This window comes from Falco cherrug, chromosome 6, assembly GCF_023634085.1.
Source record: "Falco cherrug isolate bFalChe1 chromosome 6, bFalChe1.pri, whole genome shotgun sequence".
Lineage (NCBI taxonomy): Eukaryota > Metazoa > Chordata > Aves > Falconiformes > Falconidae > Falco > Falco cherrug.
This window is the reverse complement of record NC_073702.1, coordinates 28,320,197-28,337,239: the sequence shown is the minus strand read 5'-3', so window position 1 is coordinate 28,337,239 and position 17,043 is coordinate 28,320,197. Positions and strand designations below refer to the sequence as shown.

Sequence of the window (17,043 nt, the reverse complement as noted above, 5' to 3'; positions counted from 1 at the left end):
CTCAAACACCACCAGACCAAAGCAGGAATCACCGCTTATTTTGGAAAGTAAAAGCAGCACAGATGATTAGAAGAATTTGTATGGCTAGAATTTTATACCTCTTACAATATTTTTTAAATAAACAAGAATCACCAGTTTCTGTATTAATTTGAATTCTTTAAATAGTTACCACTAAAAAAAAATCATATGGCAATTAACCTCATTCAAATTTTAGTCGGGAAAAGAGGCTCTTATACATCAGACCTTGAACATTTTGAGAAAAGGACCTCAGCAAACAGAGGAACGTGTCTAAAAGCCAGCCTCGTGGATATACTTTCCAGGGAAGCAGAAAGCCACTGTCATTCCAGTCTGAACACTCTGGGAGAAAACAGAGCAAACATTTTGACCTGTATTCATGAATTTATTAATAGATTTAGTCAGAATTTACTTTGTTTGAATCAGACCTAAACTAAACTATACAATCCACCCAAACCTGGTGTGTGAGACAATCCAAACTGCAGCAGTTTCCTATTAACTACGTGATGACTTGAAAACATGGTTATTGGCCAGTAACAGATAATTAAGTGATAAGAAATCCTTTTGAAAAAGCCAGTGTGAAAAAAAAATTAAATACAGGGACAACTTTACAGGATTTAGGAAAACTTCAGGTTTCCTCATTGACGGTCCCACAAACCCACCTCGCTGCCTCAGGCAGGTCCTCTCTGTCCCAGTTTTCCACCTTGTGACAGAGCAGCACAACACCAACCCTGAGAGCCCGGCCCTGGAGGCACAGCCACTGGGCAGCTGAAGGCACCATCATGTGAGGAGGGGGAATGATCAGCATCAAGAGAAGAGAAAGAACCAAATACCCTGCAACTGTGCTGGCGTCACGTTGTGTGCACTAATGCAGGCTTAAACTCCCCCCATTAAATGAAGAAAAGAAAAAGATATACAGAGCAGCTCACTACGTTCTGCACACTAAACTAAGATGCTATCTTTGTTTAGAAACAATACAAGATTAAATGATTAATGACTACACCCTAGCGCAATTACACATCAGTCTCAGCTAAAAGCTAAAGCAGTTTCATTCCAGTAATTCCTAAATTCCATATGCTTAACTTTAGAACGTTAATCGCTATTCAAAGACATGAAGAGAAGATAGCATTAGCTTAGTCTATTCACAAATGCAAGACCTGTGCTTACTTTTAGGGCCAAAAGAGAACTGTATAGAACTGAAGCCTGTTTAGAAATATTACAGATAAAGCACAAAACCCCTTAAGCTGCCATCTCTGCCGTTCCAGGATGGCTCTCCCATGACCTAGAATTTATTTACTCTTATATGGCTTTTCATGTTTCTCCTCTTGCCACATTTCTGGGCCACACTTCTTGCAAGCGTTCCTTCCTCCTTCTGGTGTTAGGATCATCACTACTACTCAACAGGAAGGAATTTTACACTGTGAGGTTTTAAACACACATTTCCTTTAGTTCCACCACCAAAACAAACCCAAGGATCACTAGAAAAATCTAAGCACACAAAATCTTTTTTCAAAAAGAAATGTTTTTGCTTAAGAAAACTGTAGTTTTCATTGCTTTGGATTCTTTGCCATAGGCTAGAGATACCCCTTTTAAGCAATGATTTTGCATACTTTTACCATTTAATCCTTTCTCAACATTTTTCAAGTTGAGTAAGAAACAACCCAGATCTCTAAATCTGAAACTTTAAAGGACGGTATTTAGTTCACCTAACGAAGACTTGAACTATGACTTAAAAAAAGAGTTGTTGTGAGATAGCTAGTTAATGAAAAGTGAAGTTTAACGATCTTAATAAAAGTCTCCCCAGAACACATAAACCACAAACTGAAACCCTAACTGAAATCCCAGAACAAGAAAAAAGTGGCTATACCACATCAATCCACAACGATCTATTTAACCTTGCACCCAGAGTGAGAGAGGTGTAGGGAGGAATTTATGAATCCAGCAAGCCACGACACTACCAAACGCCTGTCCAGCTTCACAGTTTGTGGCTGAGTCAGCAGTGTGATCTCTGCATTTTTTAGTTCCAGATCCCTTTTCCTTCATGGCATTAGTCCAGTCATTATCTGGCCCTTTTAACATCCAGAACATCCTAACACAAGGAGTCTCATGAGTTACCCACAAAAAGTATGAAACCCCATTTCCTGCTGTTTGATTCTGAACCTGCAGACCAGCAATCTTTTCCAACACTTCCCAGTCCTTGTATTGGAAGAGACATTGAACAGTTGCCTCCTGAACACGTTCTACAAACTATCACCACATCTTCTTCTCAGTCACTTCTTCTTTAGGTTGAAAGGCAAGTAGATAATATTAATTGCTTCTTGTAGGAAAACAGTCCCTACATTTGATGATCCTTGTTGTGACTCTCTGTACCTCTTAGTTCTGCAACTCTGAGAAGACTGAAGTTAAGTAAAGCGAAAAACCCAACCAGAATTCCATATAGTATTTAAGATATGGATGCATAGTAGATTTATACATTAACATAAAGTGGTTTTGATCTCCATTCCTTTATTACAAGTCAGGAATTATTAGAAAATAATTCGAATGTAGCTGGGCTGCAACAACTGCATGTTCAAAAACAGCATCATGAAGGGATCACAGAAAGATCACGCCGATATTTAAAATAAGGCTGGTAGGTGAACGTAACAGCATTGATAACACCAGCTTTTCAGAGAATGCTACAGATCGTATTCTTTAATCACATTCAATTTAACAGCAGCAGCATGGACAAAAGTGTTGATTGACATGCACTTCATGTGTGTGCTTGGACACAGAACAGACACCGATAGAAAAATAAGTGTATCTGTGTGTTTTAATAGCATCTCATCAGTCAATGAAGTATAATCTTTTTTTTTAAGAAAACCAAAAACTAGTGTGCAATGTTTACCCACTGTAATGATGCCACACAAAAACCCAAAAACTTGCATTATATCTGTCTTTGTAGGTCTCCTTCCCTCTCAATTTTTCTTTATTTACTACTATTTTCTCTAAATAGACTCAAGGTATTTTCTTAAGTCAATTGTTGGACAAGAAGAAAATGTGAGAAGTTTCAAGTTGTGTTTGCTCCATCTGTGTTGTCATAACTGTGAAGCTCAGATTGTATATTTCAGTAGATACAGAATGGGGAAAGCTGACCCTTTTTTTTGTTCTCCTCTGCCTTAATAAATCCGATCAAGAGGGCAGCATTTTTTCAAGACTTGTTCCAAACAGCTCATAACATTAGATTAAGAATTTTATCAGGAAAGAAGAGAACAAAAGTGAAAAAACAAGACTGAATAGAATGATGAAGACTAAGCAACTTATATGTATATATGTAGGTATACTTTTGTTTGCAGAGGGATATTTTTGCTTAGAATTATCATTCTTCTTTAAAAATTACTTCTGCAAGTATAGGTGGCCTTTACTTGCATCAATGATACGCATTTCACTTTTTCTACAAGGTTTACTCATAAAAAATGGTCATCAGACCATTTTATTTTAAAAACCGTATTTAGACTAGAAAATTATTTAACACATCAACATTCAAAACAATGTCAGTTTAGAGAATGCATCTACTGTCACCTATCAAATTAGCAATATCAAAGCAGTCTACCAAATGGTATAAATGATTTCTACAGTAAGAATTTCAGTACAGTGACCTCATGCAATATTCAGAATACAAAAGTAGACAGAGGAATTTCACTCCTCCTTAGACAGTGGGACAAAAAACATAAAGCCCTAGAACAGTGATTCACTTCACTGCTCCTCCTAGAAGAGTACTATAATTAGGAGACTAAATCCACACCCACAACTAAAGAAACACCAGCACTTAAGACATACTGTCAAGTTTACAAACTTCTATTCGTATACCCAAACTCTGTAATGAAGCAAATGCTAATCCTTCTGCTTTTAAGTTGATGAAATTATAGTACCATAAATAGCATCTTTGATATAAAACAGTCACAAAGAATGAAATATTTGCTGCATAAAAGCACTCAGCCACATTGCATGCAATTCAGCGTACAAATCAAGGAGTGATACTAGCAAACCTGAGGGAGGCATTAGCCTGAAAAGCAGGACAAATACCTCTATTTTTAGCAACGCTAGAAACAGTCATCATGAGATTTCTAAGGATCTTCAGTAGTCAATATTACAGGTTCATATAAGCTTATGCCATATAAGCTCAGAGTTAACCCAGGACTTCTAGCCCCTGGCTCTACATTTGGAGAAAGGCAGGTACAAGCAGCATGCTCTACAGCTATTCCTAAGTCATGTCATCCTCACAAAGATTGTGATCTTCCCTGAGCACCTCATGGTTTGAGTACAGACCTCACTCTTTCCTGTGCTGCAATAAAGTTCACCGCTCATCTGTTTCACTGTGTGAGAAGATGCTAATTTTTCCCTGTATTCGAAAGAATGATGAAAAAGTACTTGGGCTTTGTCCACAGTGCAAGGTGGGAAGAAATACCACTGTGAGTGAAAGCGGCATGCAAACTCTACTAGCTTGCCCAGCTCTCCAAGAAAAGAGCTGAGTGTAGGCAAAAAGAGAGAAGCTTCAACACTCTCACAAAAGTCCCTCTGCTATTCTTTATCTATCCTTCTTCAGTATCTACATTTAAGTTATCTAATAAAAATGCTCTCAGTAAGTGAGAAAGGTAGCTACTTTTCAAAGCTTCCCAAGGAAGATCCTATCTGTCTAAGTTTAGGCATTTCAAACACAGTAAAATATGTTATGAATTTGTGATATGCTCCTGACTTCAGGAAACAAAACAAAACAGAGAGGCAGCTCAAAGTATCTAACAAGAAAATGCAAACAAGTGTTTCCAACATGAATAAGCCAAGCATACACTTAGATACAGAAGTGATAGACAGTTTCCGCATGTTATTCAGTACTATAAAAAAATCAAAGAACTGGTTTTCAAGAAGCCTGTAATACTGATGCTACTTCTGGTCAGAGCACAGCCAAATTATTCAACCCATCCCAGCAGTATAAATTATACGAACACCTTCACACTTTATAACAAGCAGGCAGAGATTATTAGAAATTAACAAGGAGTGAATGGCAAATTACATTTAAAATTGATCCATTAGCCTCGAAAGCTGAACACTACAACCAAGTCCTAGTTTTGATTGTATACAGTGGGTAATCATCAACATATTGAACAGTCGTCTTTTCTTAATCGTTGAGAAACCCTCCATTTTTATGTTTTCCTCCAGGCTACCTGACAGTTGCTCTGCCCCCAACATTCACAGGGAAATCCAAATCAGGAGGCATCTTAAACTACTTAAACCTGTCAGCTAAATTTACAAAACAAAATGGCTTTTACTATGCTTGAACAATGCTGAATTGATTCAAGTAACATTTTTGTGGCACATCCCATTTAATTCAAACCAGATTTTACCAAGCAACTGAGTTGTTAGATGGTCACAAGACAAAAATGTTTCTACAAAGCAAGTGTTAATAACACTATATAAATTGTAATGGTGCCTGTTACAAAGAGAACCAGAAAGAGGGGCTAAATCTGAGGTTCGATATCTTTAACTTTCTTGCTATAGTAAAACTCGGCAACATTTAACTATATTGTAACATAAACAATTAACATTACACCACCATTTTGAACCTGGAAGACACGTCCCACACTGGGTAGTAGCACAAGAATACAAATCCCGAGTTTAAACCATGTTCTCAAGCAGGATAGTAAACAATACAAAAAAATGTAGTTCCTAGATATGAAAGCACACGCTTTAAACCTCTCCAATACAGTCCTGGCAGGTCACTACGCTCCCTGGCAGCTCTTTCATATGCTTCTTTTTGTTGTGGGATAATGGGATAAATGGAAAACCACAAATAAAGGCTCTCCCATTTGAAGCAGAGGGGGGATTTGACTGCAGAATGCTCAGAGACAATCACAATCCCCTGGATAAAAAAAGGCAAGAAACAGCACTACAGATATTCTGCAATGAAACAAGAGGTAAAGGTGACTAAGCTGTAAGCACTAGGGAAACTAAAAAAAACCCACAAACCACCACCAAAAACCAACCCTAAATCCTGAAATTCAATGACACAGGTAAATGGGTAAGTCATGAAACAAAGATGAAGAAAAAGCAAAATTGTTCAGTAACTGGAAAAAGAATATGAATCCATCTCATTAAAATCATATGTAAGGAAGAGAAAAATTATGTCTGCAAGAAAGCAAACCAGTATCTGATAAAACTGAGTAGCTTACAAAGGAGAGGCCCAGATAATTTACACACAAGAAGCTTCAAGGAAATAACTGAGGAGCTCTCTGAAACACAAATGTTGTTTTTTAAATAATCTTAAGAAATTCTAAACATCAAAGGACTCTCCACATTAATATACAGTATTTAAAGAAAATTTAAAAGGGGAGATTCAGGAACTCTAGAATGATTACCTTGGCACAGATCCTGAACAAAATAGTATAATTGTAATGGGAAAAATAGAAGCTAAAAATATCCTGTCAGTCAAGCAACCTTCATAAGGTCACGAGAGGAGAGAGCTGACTGAAGCTCTGGCTCCCACAAGGAGCTGCTCTGAAAAACCTTTTTGCTGCTTTATGAGATAGCTAAAGGGACCCATATCAAAATTACCATAAAGTCTCACTGGAAGACCGTAACTCCTAATTGTACTCAAAACTCAAAAGCTGCTCTGCTGGAAAGCAAAGTGTGCAGAACAAAGGAGCAAAACAGAAGCATTCCTTAATAGCAGAGGAGTATCTTGGCAAATTCATCTCAGAAATCTGATCTCTAAAATCCTCAGCAGGTGAGATTTGATTGAAACTGACACAGAAGGATGGGTGGCAGAGAAATACAGATACAAAAGTGTTGCCAAGAATAAAATCAAGCAAAATTTAAAAAAAGTAAAGAAAGAAATAGAAGAGAAGAACAAAAAGAAAATACAAGCTATAGAATACTGTAAAAGAAGAAAGCAAAGGATTGGAAAGTTTCCAGACAGCACAGAGAAGAATGATCATCTCTTAGTGTTTAAAGAAAGCCTTTCATTCCTAAATAAAAGGTAAGAAATTTAATAATCCAGGCTAGGGAGGCCGTGGGTGTGTGAACGCATGCGTGCAAGGTATATACTCCTCCAATTCAAATAAAATAAAATAAATCCAAAGCATCATACAGAATAATAGACTCCACACTGTAGTGGCATATTCTCAAAAGAGCTAGAGTTTTTCAGTCTTCTTCATAAATACATTACGGTACCTACTTCAACACCTATCACAGGTTACTTTAAGGAAAAGGAAGACCTTGGATGAATTAGACTTTTTTGGGGGGCAGGAAACATTTATTTTCAAACTCTCCCTTTTCCCCTCAAAGCCAACATCAGTTCATAATGGAGCATGAATTAAAACTCTTACTAAACTGAACACAATAGAAAGCTGCCCAGAGCTACTGGCTTAATCTAACACAGACAAAAATACACATTACAATGACAAGCTATTAAGCCTGAAAGAAAAAAAGTTATCAGGGAGAAGAAAGAAATAAGAAGCCTTTTGGTTGGTGGGAGAAACGGGAGAAAATCCTGACATGCTTTTGAGTTTCATGATTCTTCTTTTGTCCACAGCACTGACTTCTGACAAGCACAGCATATTGCTGCCATTTTACCAGGACGCATTCAAAAATTTTCTACGGTCAATGAAAATCCACCTCAGCTGGAAGTTTAGAAAGCGTTTCTGTATCACGTAAAAATCTGAAGAGTAACTGTAGGAGTTGTCTAAGAATCAAGACATCTAGGAATGGAAATAGGTGAATTATACAGCGCAGAATGCAAACCTAGCAAAGCTTCTGTTAATATGGCTAAGTTGGAAGTAGGACGTGTAAAAGGAAACAAAAAAATAACAATGTGCAATAAACTAAGACAACCGAAAAGTAACTTGGATATTAATTTTCTCACACCGCAAGTTCAAAAGCTGTCTAAATAAGTACATTTCTTGTTATAGACAGCAATATTCAGTGGATTATAAAAAAAAAAAAAAACCAACCAAAAAAACCCCCACACTAAAAACCCCCCAAAAACACAGAGGAAGACTGAGAGGAATGGAATTACATAATAACACACACAAAAAAGCATTTTTAAGACATAAGTTCCTAGACAGCAAGGCATATCAACAACACAGTGTGTCAACACTGAAGCATTCAGTGGCCTTGTAAAAGACAGAAGGTTTCAGACAGACTTAGAACTGTGCAGCTACTTGCAGATAGTTTAAAAAAGGGGAAAAAAAAAAAAAAAAAAAAGAGAAGAGAAAGGCTATACAGAGGAGCCATCCCATGACCACACTCCAGGGCAGAAGTAGCAAGAATAATTTGGTAAATACCCTTTCCTTTTATCTTCAAGGGCAGGTTGGTGGACAACTCTGAACAGAACTCATCTAATGCCCACCAAGCTCAATTTCTCCTAGCACCCCTAACCCTGAGAAAAAGAGAGATTCTTAATAACTTCAGGAAGAAAGGAATTATTTTAAAGTTGGAGGAGAAGCTGAGAGAAGGGAACTTCACTATAAGATCACATTATCGGGCTCCTCGCCAAGTCCAGATACTTGTGCATCAAAAAAGATGAGCATTCCCAAAGCTCTTTGGAACAACAGGATCTGAAAGATATTTATGAGGCTACACCTATCCTGTTGCACACAGCACATACTCCAAAGTGACGTCTTTGTTATCTTCAATGCTTTAGTAAATCATGTTGCCCAACAGCCATGGGAGTGACCTGCTCACCTATATATAAATGTACATTTAAGTCTGCGTTTATGTGTTAAGAATGTGAGCATCAAAACCAAAAATTAATGTTGAGCATAAAAAAATCAACCTACAATGCATTAAGGGTAAAATATGGCAAAAAGTAATGAGTTTTTATAAAAAGTAATGAAAGCTAAAGGTAAACGAGATAGCAAAGCAGAACCAACTTTAAAGTATAAACAGAATACTTACATAAAAGATAATTAGGTATACAGTCCTAAGTTAAAAAATGTAAGGAAAAACAGATTTACGGCAAGGACAAGAGAAAAGGGACACTTCAATTGATTTTGTATGAGGATAAAGATAAATGCCTAAAAGCAAAACAGAAGGTGCATATCTTAAAGATGTATCCCTACTTCAAGCAGAAATGGAAAAGGGAATTTGTGGGTAGCTTCAGCGGAGGATATACTATCAATAAAATTAAAACAAGCTGAAAGCAAATTAGCCATGGAACTTTATACATATTCCTACTAACTTACAAGTTAGCTTTAACTCCTACACTAACGGGCTTTTAAAGAAACAGATATCGTGTGCATTGAAAAGGAAAGAAAGGTAACGTCCACATAAAAGAGAAATTATGACTGTGCTCATCAAAGACATATTGGCTGCTGGCACAAGCCTCAAGACCAGCCAGGATTTACTGTAGTGAAATAAATTGCAAATAAAAAGAAAAAAACCTTGGTCTCTTGCATAGAACAAACCCCAAAATTTAAGTATCTTACTCTTTCTTGATGCATAATAAAGGTTTGAATCAAATGAAATAAAAATACTTGTTTTAGAAAAAAATTTTGCAGAGTAAGATGAAAACTTGCTTTTTTTCTCTTGTATTGGGAACTTAGCACTTCTGAACTAAGAACCAAGCAGGAGCATCCTGCTACTGCTGCTGTTCACAGGCAAACCCTGTGAACTCTCTGATCGTGCATTTAGGTAAAACCCATTTACCAAAGGCTAACTTCTAACATACACATTATTTTAATAAAGAAAGGGATAAATAGGATGACTAATCAAGTGAAGGCTTAGAAAAGAGATTCGGAACAATGGAAAGATAAACACACATGGAAGATAAACAACTCCTTCTACACAAAGATCTTTTATGAAGTACTTTTATCCTTCCTAAAATACTTGTGAGGTAGCACTTATCTCCAGCTAGGACCTGACACGTGTCTAACAGTTATGCATCATGATAAAGACAATACGGACAAGTGGAAGCTCTTTTCTATTTGTGAGGCAGTCGTGCCCAGAGCTCCCAGACTTCTGGACAGAGCTGTCCAGATATGGTAACATTTGTGTCAGGTATTTTAAATCAAGTTCATTTTGGACAGTATGAAGAATGATGCCCTTCTTATTAGCTGTTCCATTACTAGAATATGAAGGGCTTATCTGCCACCTACACTGAAAATGCGAAACAATATGAGGCATACTATACCATGTGAATCATAGCATACTTGAGGTTGGAAGGGATTTCTGGAGATCATAGAGTCCAACGCCTCTGCTCAAAGCAAGGTCAACTACAGCAAGTTGCTCAGGATTGTGTCCAGTCAGGTTTTGTGCATCCCTAAAGACGTGGACTCCATGATGGTTCAGTGCCACCTGTTCCACCATTCAATCACCCTTACGGTAAAAAAGTTTTATGTTTAAACGAAATTTCCTGTATTTCAGTTTGTGCCCACTGACTCCTGTCCTTCTACTGCACACCACCGAGAGGAGAGCCTGACTCCACCCCTGCTCCTTCCTGCCATGTATTACCGAATGCCCCCCCAGCCTTCTCAGCGATAAAAAAACTATCTCTCTCAGTCTCTCCTTGTATGACAGATGTTGCAATCACCTCTAATTGCTAAATGGTACGCAGGACAGGGAAAAACTGTCAGTGATACGGACTCCATTCCTATATTACACAGCACAGAAGTTCATCAGCCGGAAAGCTTGAGACTAGTCACACTACTTGCATGCTAAATACTACTAAATGACAAGGTATAAAACAACCTCTTGTGCACATACACATGTCACTACATAGAAAGATAGAAAGTAGATGTGACTTACCTTGTAATCATTGCTGCATTTATTTTTTTAAAGCTATAACAACTTCAACCTTGTACAAATTCAACATATTTTGGGTATCTGGGAAATAGTTACTGAAAAAAACCAAACCCAACTTTAAGCCATTGAGAATGTTTTCATACAAGATAAGCCTTACCAAGTTAGGCTTCATCTGATCAAATGACACTTAGTATGACTTCAAATCCTTCAAGCTACTATAACATAACTACTTCTTGTTTCAAATTTGGGCTGCAGGGAATTAGCACAGGACACAATTAAATGCACTAGAAGTCTGTTCAAAATAAAAAGGAGACATACTGAATAGTTCTGTCAGTTACCAAGATTTCTGAACATGTTTACAGCTTATATTCACCAGACTTGAAGCACAACAAATAATGGCATTAGAGCATCTAAACTACCTGGTTATTAACAGTCATAATCTCATACAGGTTTTGAAGATAATTGTCTACAGAATATTACATACAGAATACCAAGGAGAAAAGAATGCATGCTGTATTTTCAGGATGGAGTATTACACAATCTGACTTCCTGCTCCAGGACGATAACCTCATCTCCTGAATTTCTCAAAACTCAGATGTCAAAACTAGATACAGTAAGCTATTGGTAATCTCAGAGCTGCAATGAGCAGCAATATCAATTCTGAAATATAAGATGTAGGAAACGGCTAGTAAGGTTTTTGCAATTATCAGCCCAATGATGTAGTCAAAAATGTTAAAACTAAATGCACTTGAGGATGCATTACTAAAGGAACACTGAAGGTAAAGTAGGGAGCAGATATTCCTAGAAGGAGGAAGTCACAATAATACTGCAGTGGCTGGAAAACAAACTGTACAATAACCTTACAGAACTTTACCTATGTATCTCAATGAAAACAAAGTTAAGAGATTACTTGGTTGGTATGTATATCTATTTATATTTTGGAAGCAAGGGGTGCAGGTGTTAGTATCACAGACAAGCAAGATGGAAGTACAAAAGTTACGCAAATTCAGCTTTTGGATCAGCAATTTCCTGTAAGCTAAATAACAGACCACACTAGATACAGGCTCATCATAAGCAACAGTAGGAAAAAACAATAAATCAGATTTGGGCTTTTTTTCCCAGTTTGTGAAAAGAAGTAATGGGCATATATGCTATAGAAGTGTTTAATACAAAGGGTGAAGTGGCTAGACTTCCTCTTTTATATAAAGGTGGAACAAGATTAAATTGACCAGTTTGTGGCTCTCAAGTTGTAAAGTCCTGCTCCCACATCAGGATGTGTTACAATCCATAGTGGAAGTGTGCTTGTGGAGGGACAGTGGAATAATCCAAACAGACAGCTCTGGGAGAAAGTAAGCTAATAGGGACTGATGACATCACCTTCAGGATTGGCATCAGATCATCCTGCATGCCAAAACCAGCTCTATCCAAAAGAAATAAGTAGGATTATCCAAGGGCAACTGTCATCTCCTCTGCAAACCAGATCTCCCACTTTGAGACATGGTACAAGTTTTTGCAGCTGCAATTCATACGAAAATTTTATCTGTGTGATTTGTAGGATTATGGGGGTGAGGGCGGTATTTTATTTAGTCAGGCCAGAATACAGGTTCTGTGTAACCATTTTTCAGAGACAAAAATACCTTCAAAGGATGGAGGCAAAGAAGGCAGAGAGACTGAGAATTAAAAGAGTTTAAAAAAAACCAAGTTTACACCCACATTTCAACCTAATGTATCTTTTCTATTAAGGAAGGATCTAAGACAGAAAAAGAAATCAAAAGGTTTTATATTAAATTTCTCTCCTGATTTTTAAAAGTTAAGGTCATAATTATTATTTATCCAGACAGGATAGCAGTGGTATTTAAAAAAAATAAAATGCTACGAATTAGCTTCTGAACAATTCATGACCTGCTGAGTATAAACTCCATAATGGAGAACAGTAACGTTACCTGCAGCATCACCACTGACGGCTTGGGCTACAAACACCTCATCGCAGACTAAAACCTAGCTTTTCCTGTTAGCAGAATTGCTGCCTTCTGCTCTTAAAAGCTAAGATTTTATTTGCACACTTCAAAAATGCATAATAAACTTTTTTTCTGCAATACAGACAGCAGTGGGCAATCTTTATAACAATACGTAACAGCCTTAGATAAGGGAAACTTACATTTTACTTAAGACTGTCCATGACTATTCAGCTTCTAGAAGGCCTTATGTAGATTTTAGGTTTGATATATTTCAACCAGTACATCAAGAAACAGAAGAGGTAGCAACTAAGCCATATTTATGAAAAGAATATGGAATTACAATTACAAACAAATACAAGAGACATTTTAAATAAGCACAAAACCCAACTACATTGCCCTTAGACGTGAAGCCAAATCCTATTTCTGAGTGTTTCAAGAGCAGTTCTGAATACATTTTTCTCCGTAAGTACTTATTGATTTCATTTTAACTTAGCTAGTCAGCTTAATAAGACTGGTTAAAGATTAAAGCGCTCTAAGTCATGGGGTGCACTGGTTTCTGCACAGGCTCCAATAAAGTGAAACATGAACTCTACAACATAAGAATATATTTAATTTATTTATTAGTAAAGTGACAAAAAAAATGGATATACCACAAGATAACTAGTTTTGGTCATTTTTCTTAATCTTTCCCTTTAAGAAAAAAATTACCTCTACACAAAAGATCTTAAGATCAACTCCGTGTAATTTCATCTTCTCCGGAAAATGCTGAAAAACATTCAAATATGGAATATGACCTTCCACAACAAACCTGCATTAAAAAAGAAAATCAAATCAAAATAGTATTTAGTATGACAAATGTATATGTTTATTCTAAAATTAATATACGAATCAGCTTGATTTGAAATAACACCAGTATTATACTGCCTAAGCAAGTCTATCTGAAGTTACACACCCCTAAATGCTCCATCAGACAAAATCCCGTTCAACTATTTAACAGGCCTTTAGGTTTAAGCGCAGATACAATTGACAAATGACAATGTTATGGCAGTAAGCTTACAATCAACATGCTTACATGGAGTTTGTTCTGCACATTCTTCAGCTACTGCATTTCTGAAACCACTTTAAGCCTCCTTTGAATGGTATGGAATTTTTTTCTTTTTTTTCCAAAATTCTAAAGCTTTAAGTAAATTTTACTTAAAAACACACACATTCTGCTGGAGGAGTTGGAGTCAGGTAATATGGTAGCGAGGAAAGTCACAGAATGATGAGCAGACACACAGAACTGAAATCCCATTAATTACATCTGTATTCTTATTTTTTTAAAAAAGTCTTATTCGGGTATGAATAGAAATTATTTTGTATACTGATAAATACTAAAATAATCTATTTTTTATTTGCACTCAAACAATGCATTTTTTGTTAAAAACTGGCTTTGGTAAGTCAGTTTTATTGTAAATTGACAGTATTATTTGGGATTTTTCTTGACTTTTAAATATATATGTAATGAAAAAAAAATATATATATGATGGGACTTACCAGATACCAGATAAAAAGCTACCCCCACACCAAACCCCTGCTCTTATCTACCAGCTTAGCTGACACTGACACCAGGCGAAGCAAGCACAGAAAAAGTATGGGTCCTCACAAGGGAACAGACACTGATCTCATTCCAGATTAAAGCACAGTAGCTGTCTCCCATAGAACTAAGCTAAAACTGCCTGCCTGTCTCCTCTTCTCCAAAACAATTTTGTTAAAAGAAAATACTAAACTTGCATAAGTTAACATTTCAGAGAAGACTCTGCTCTGTAAATAATACCAGAGATTTGACAACCACTTTGTCTCCTGCCAGCTGTGTCACCTGCACAGTATCTCTCTGATCTTGCTACATGGGTTAGTAACTTCTTAGTCTACAAACTGTGCAAGTGCCTCCTGGGCTCCTACAGTGGCCATAAGGTTGGGCTCTGCATCTGTTCCCAGTGTGGGGCAGTACCTAAACACTTCAATCGCTACCTGGATCCAATCCCACAAGCTGAAACACCGAGTTCCTCATAAAGCACAGCAACGTGCCACTTTCATTCAAAATGTGTCGGCAGGGGGAAAGAAAAAAAAAAAGCGGGGCTGGGGGGGAAAGGCAAGGCAGAACAATGTCATCACTGACAGAGCAGACACTGTTGAGAAGGATTCACCTCCCTCCCGAGTCTACAGCAACTCACAAGCTCACCTTCCTTCTCCCAGCCCAGTGTCCTAATCACCACCTGTATCATGTTATGCAGTGTATATCTATCGACGTTGACTAGAATTCTATTTAAAGGCTAGCTACTGCAAAGTTTACAGTTACATTCTGTTTTTTTAAAAAACATTTTAAACTGAATTTTCAGTTTAATTAAAAAGTTGAATTCAAACTGGGATTAAAATGAAAAGTGCATTTCTTAATCAAACCTCTCTCAGTTAGAATTAACCCATCATTTATAATGATTTATGAAAAAACAGCAATCTGAAAAATCACATTGCCCAATACTTTTCATTCTGAAGCTCTGCATATTAGTCTCTTAAACAAGAAGGTAAAAGTCACTGCACAATCCCTTCTAATCAAATTGTGTGACGTACATTTCTGCTAACAAAATTTCAGTAGCTTTCCTCAGCCAGTGTAAATACTGTTTCCCCACCCTGAGTGGAGATGTGCACTGATCCACACACTTGGCGAGGTTATCCTCCAAACCCAGCACCAGTTGCTTGTCCTTGTCATCCTACCTGATCTGCTAAGCAGCCTGCATGTCAGTTCCTTAGCTCATTTTAGTCAAGGTCATCTTCACTTAATTGAAGAACTTAAACTTGAGCTACGGTTTCACAAAACGTGTTCAGCCAACCTAAAAGCTCAACATAACTAGTAGTACTTCCCTCCTCCTGCTCTGGCTGTGTGTTCCTGTTGCTCACCATCCTCTTCACAGAATCATAGAATGGTTTGGGTTGGAAGGGACCTTAAAGACCATCTAGTTCCAACCCCCTGCCATGGGCAGGGACACCTTCCACCAGACCATGTTGCTCAGAGCCCCATCCAGCCTGGCCTTGGACACTTCCAGGGATGGGGCATCCACAGCTTCTCTGGGCAACCTGTGCCGGTGCCTCACCACCCTCACGGTAAAGAATTTCTTCCTAATAGGTAATCTAAATCTACCCTCTTTCAGCTCTTCCACAAAGGTAACTCACAACAGCAGCAAAAGACCACTGATTACCCTATTGCCAGAAAGAAGGGCTTCTTTACCATCATCTTAACAAACCAAGGAGGCTCACAGATGGCTCCAGCAAAGGCAAGAGTTGGCAGAGGGAAGGGGATGCATCACTCAGGCAGGACGAAAGAAGAAAGGGAAGCGAGACCTTCCTCTTTCAGCAACAGTGACCCATTACTGGCTCAGCTGATGATAAGCTTTGGCTGACACGTGTTAAGGTGCAATCACACGATTAGCTGTCAGATCTGAAGAGCTGGTACCAAGACAGTGAGAGCAGCAACCTACTGAGCCAGCACAGAAGCACCTGGAAGAGGACAAACAATCAGGACCTTCCTTCGGGTGTGGTGTAGTGGTGATTGCAGCCAAACCACCCCAACAGCTTGCTGCCTCTGAAATGAGAAATCCCACCCTCCCTTCAACCCTTAGCCACACACTCCTCCCTGCTGACAAAAGCACTTGTGTGACTTCTCAAACAAAGGATTAGATTGAGAACTAGTCTTTTGTTTTCCAGGGTTTGATCCCAACCATACAGATTTCCAGACTCAGCTGACTGCAGGAACATTACTGCCAGCACAAGGTGGAAACGAACTGCAACGAAGCAAATTAACCTGCACTAAAATGTCTGGTGAAACTTTCTTTTGCAAAATTAGTTTTCTACAGATCTACTTTTTTCAACTAATGTACCATAAACCAGATTAATTCTAGTACTCAGGGCAAGAGAAAGAACAGGAATGTTTATGCAGGACCATAGCAACAGAAACTTGCATCAGCTTAAACTGATGCTGGAACCACATCTTTAAACTGCAAGAAACAAGCAATGTCCACCAATATTTTTTTTTTTTTTAAAAAAAAAGTTTTCACTAACTTGGCTACACCAAGCCAAAGCATTGCAACTGTTTAAAAAATAGTGACATCCTTCCTAGCTTGAAATTACTTTTTCCATACAAAATAATGCTTTTCTCTCAGGTTAAGAGTTGTTTTTACATTCTAAATACCCTGTTATGAATACAGTGTGCTGATGATTCAGGTTTTTAACACTTACTCCAAAACCCCAGATATGGAAGAGCACT

At 37.7% G+C, this 17,043-nt stretch overlaps 1 protein-coding gene across 2 annotated transcripts in view; it reads right to left on the bottom strand.

Annotated features, from left to right (window-relative positions):
- Window positions 1-17,043, bottom strand: part of TAF1B (TATA-box binding protein associated factor, RNA polymerase I subunit B) — a 53,490-nt gene that overhangs the window by 23,627 nt on the left and 12,820 nt on the right. For both annotated transcript variants that reach the window (XM_055713873.1, XM_055713874.1), the window contains exon 8: window positions 13,455-13,554. In XM_055713873.1, the coding sequence (XP_055569848.1) occupies window positions 13,455-13,554 (100 nt within the window). The remainder of the gene's footprint in view (window positions 1-13,454; window positions 13,555-17,043) is intronic.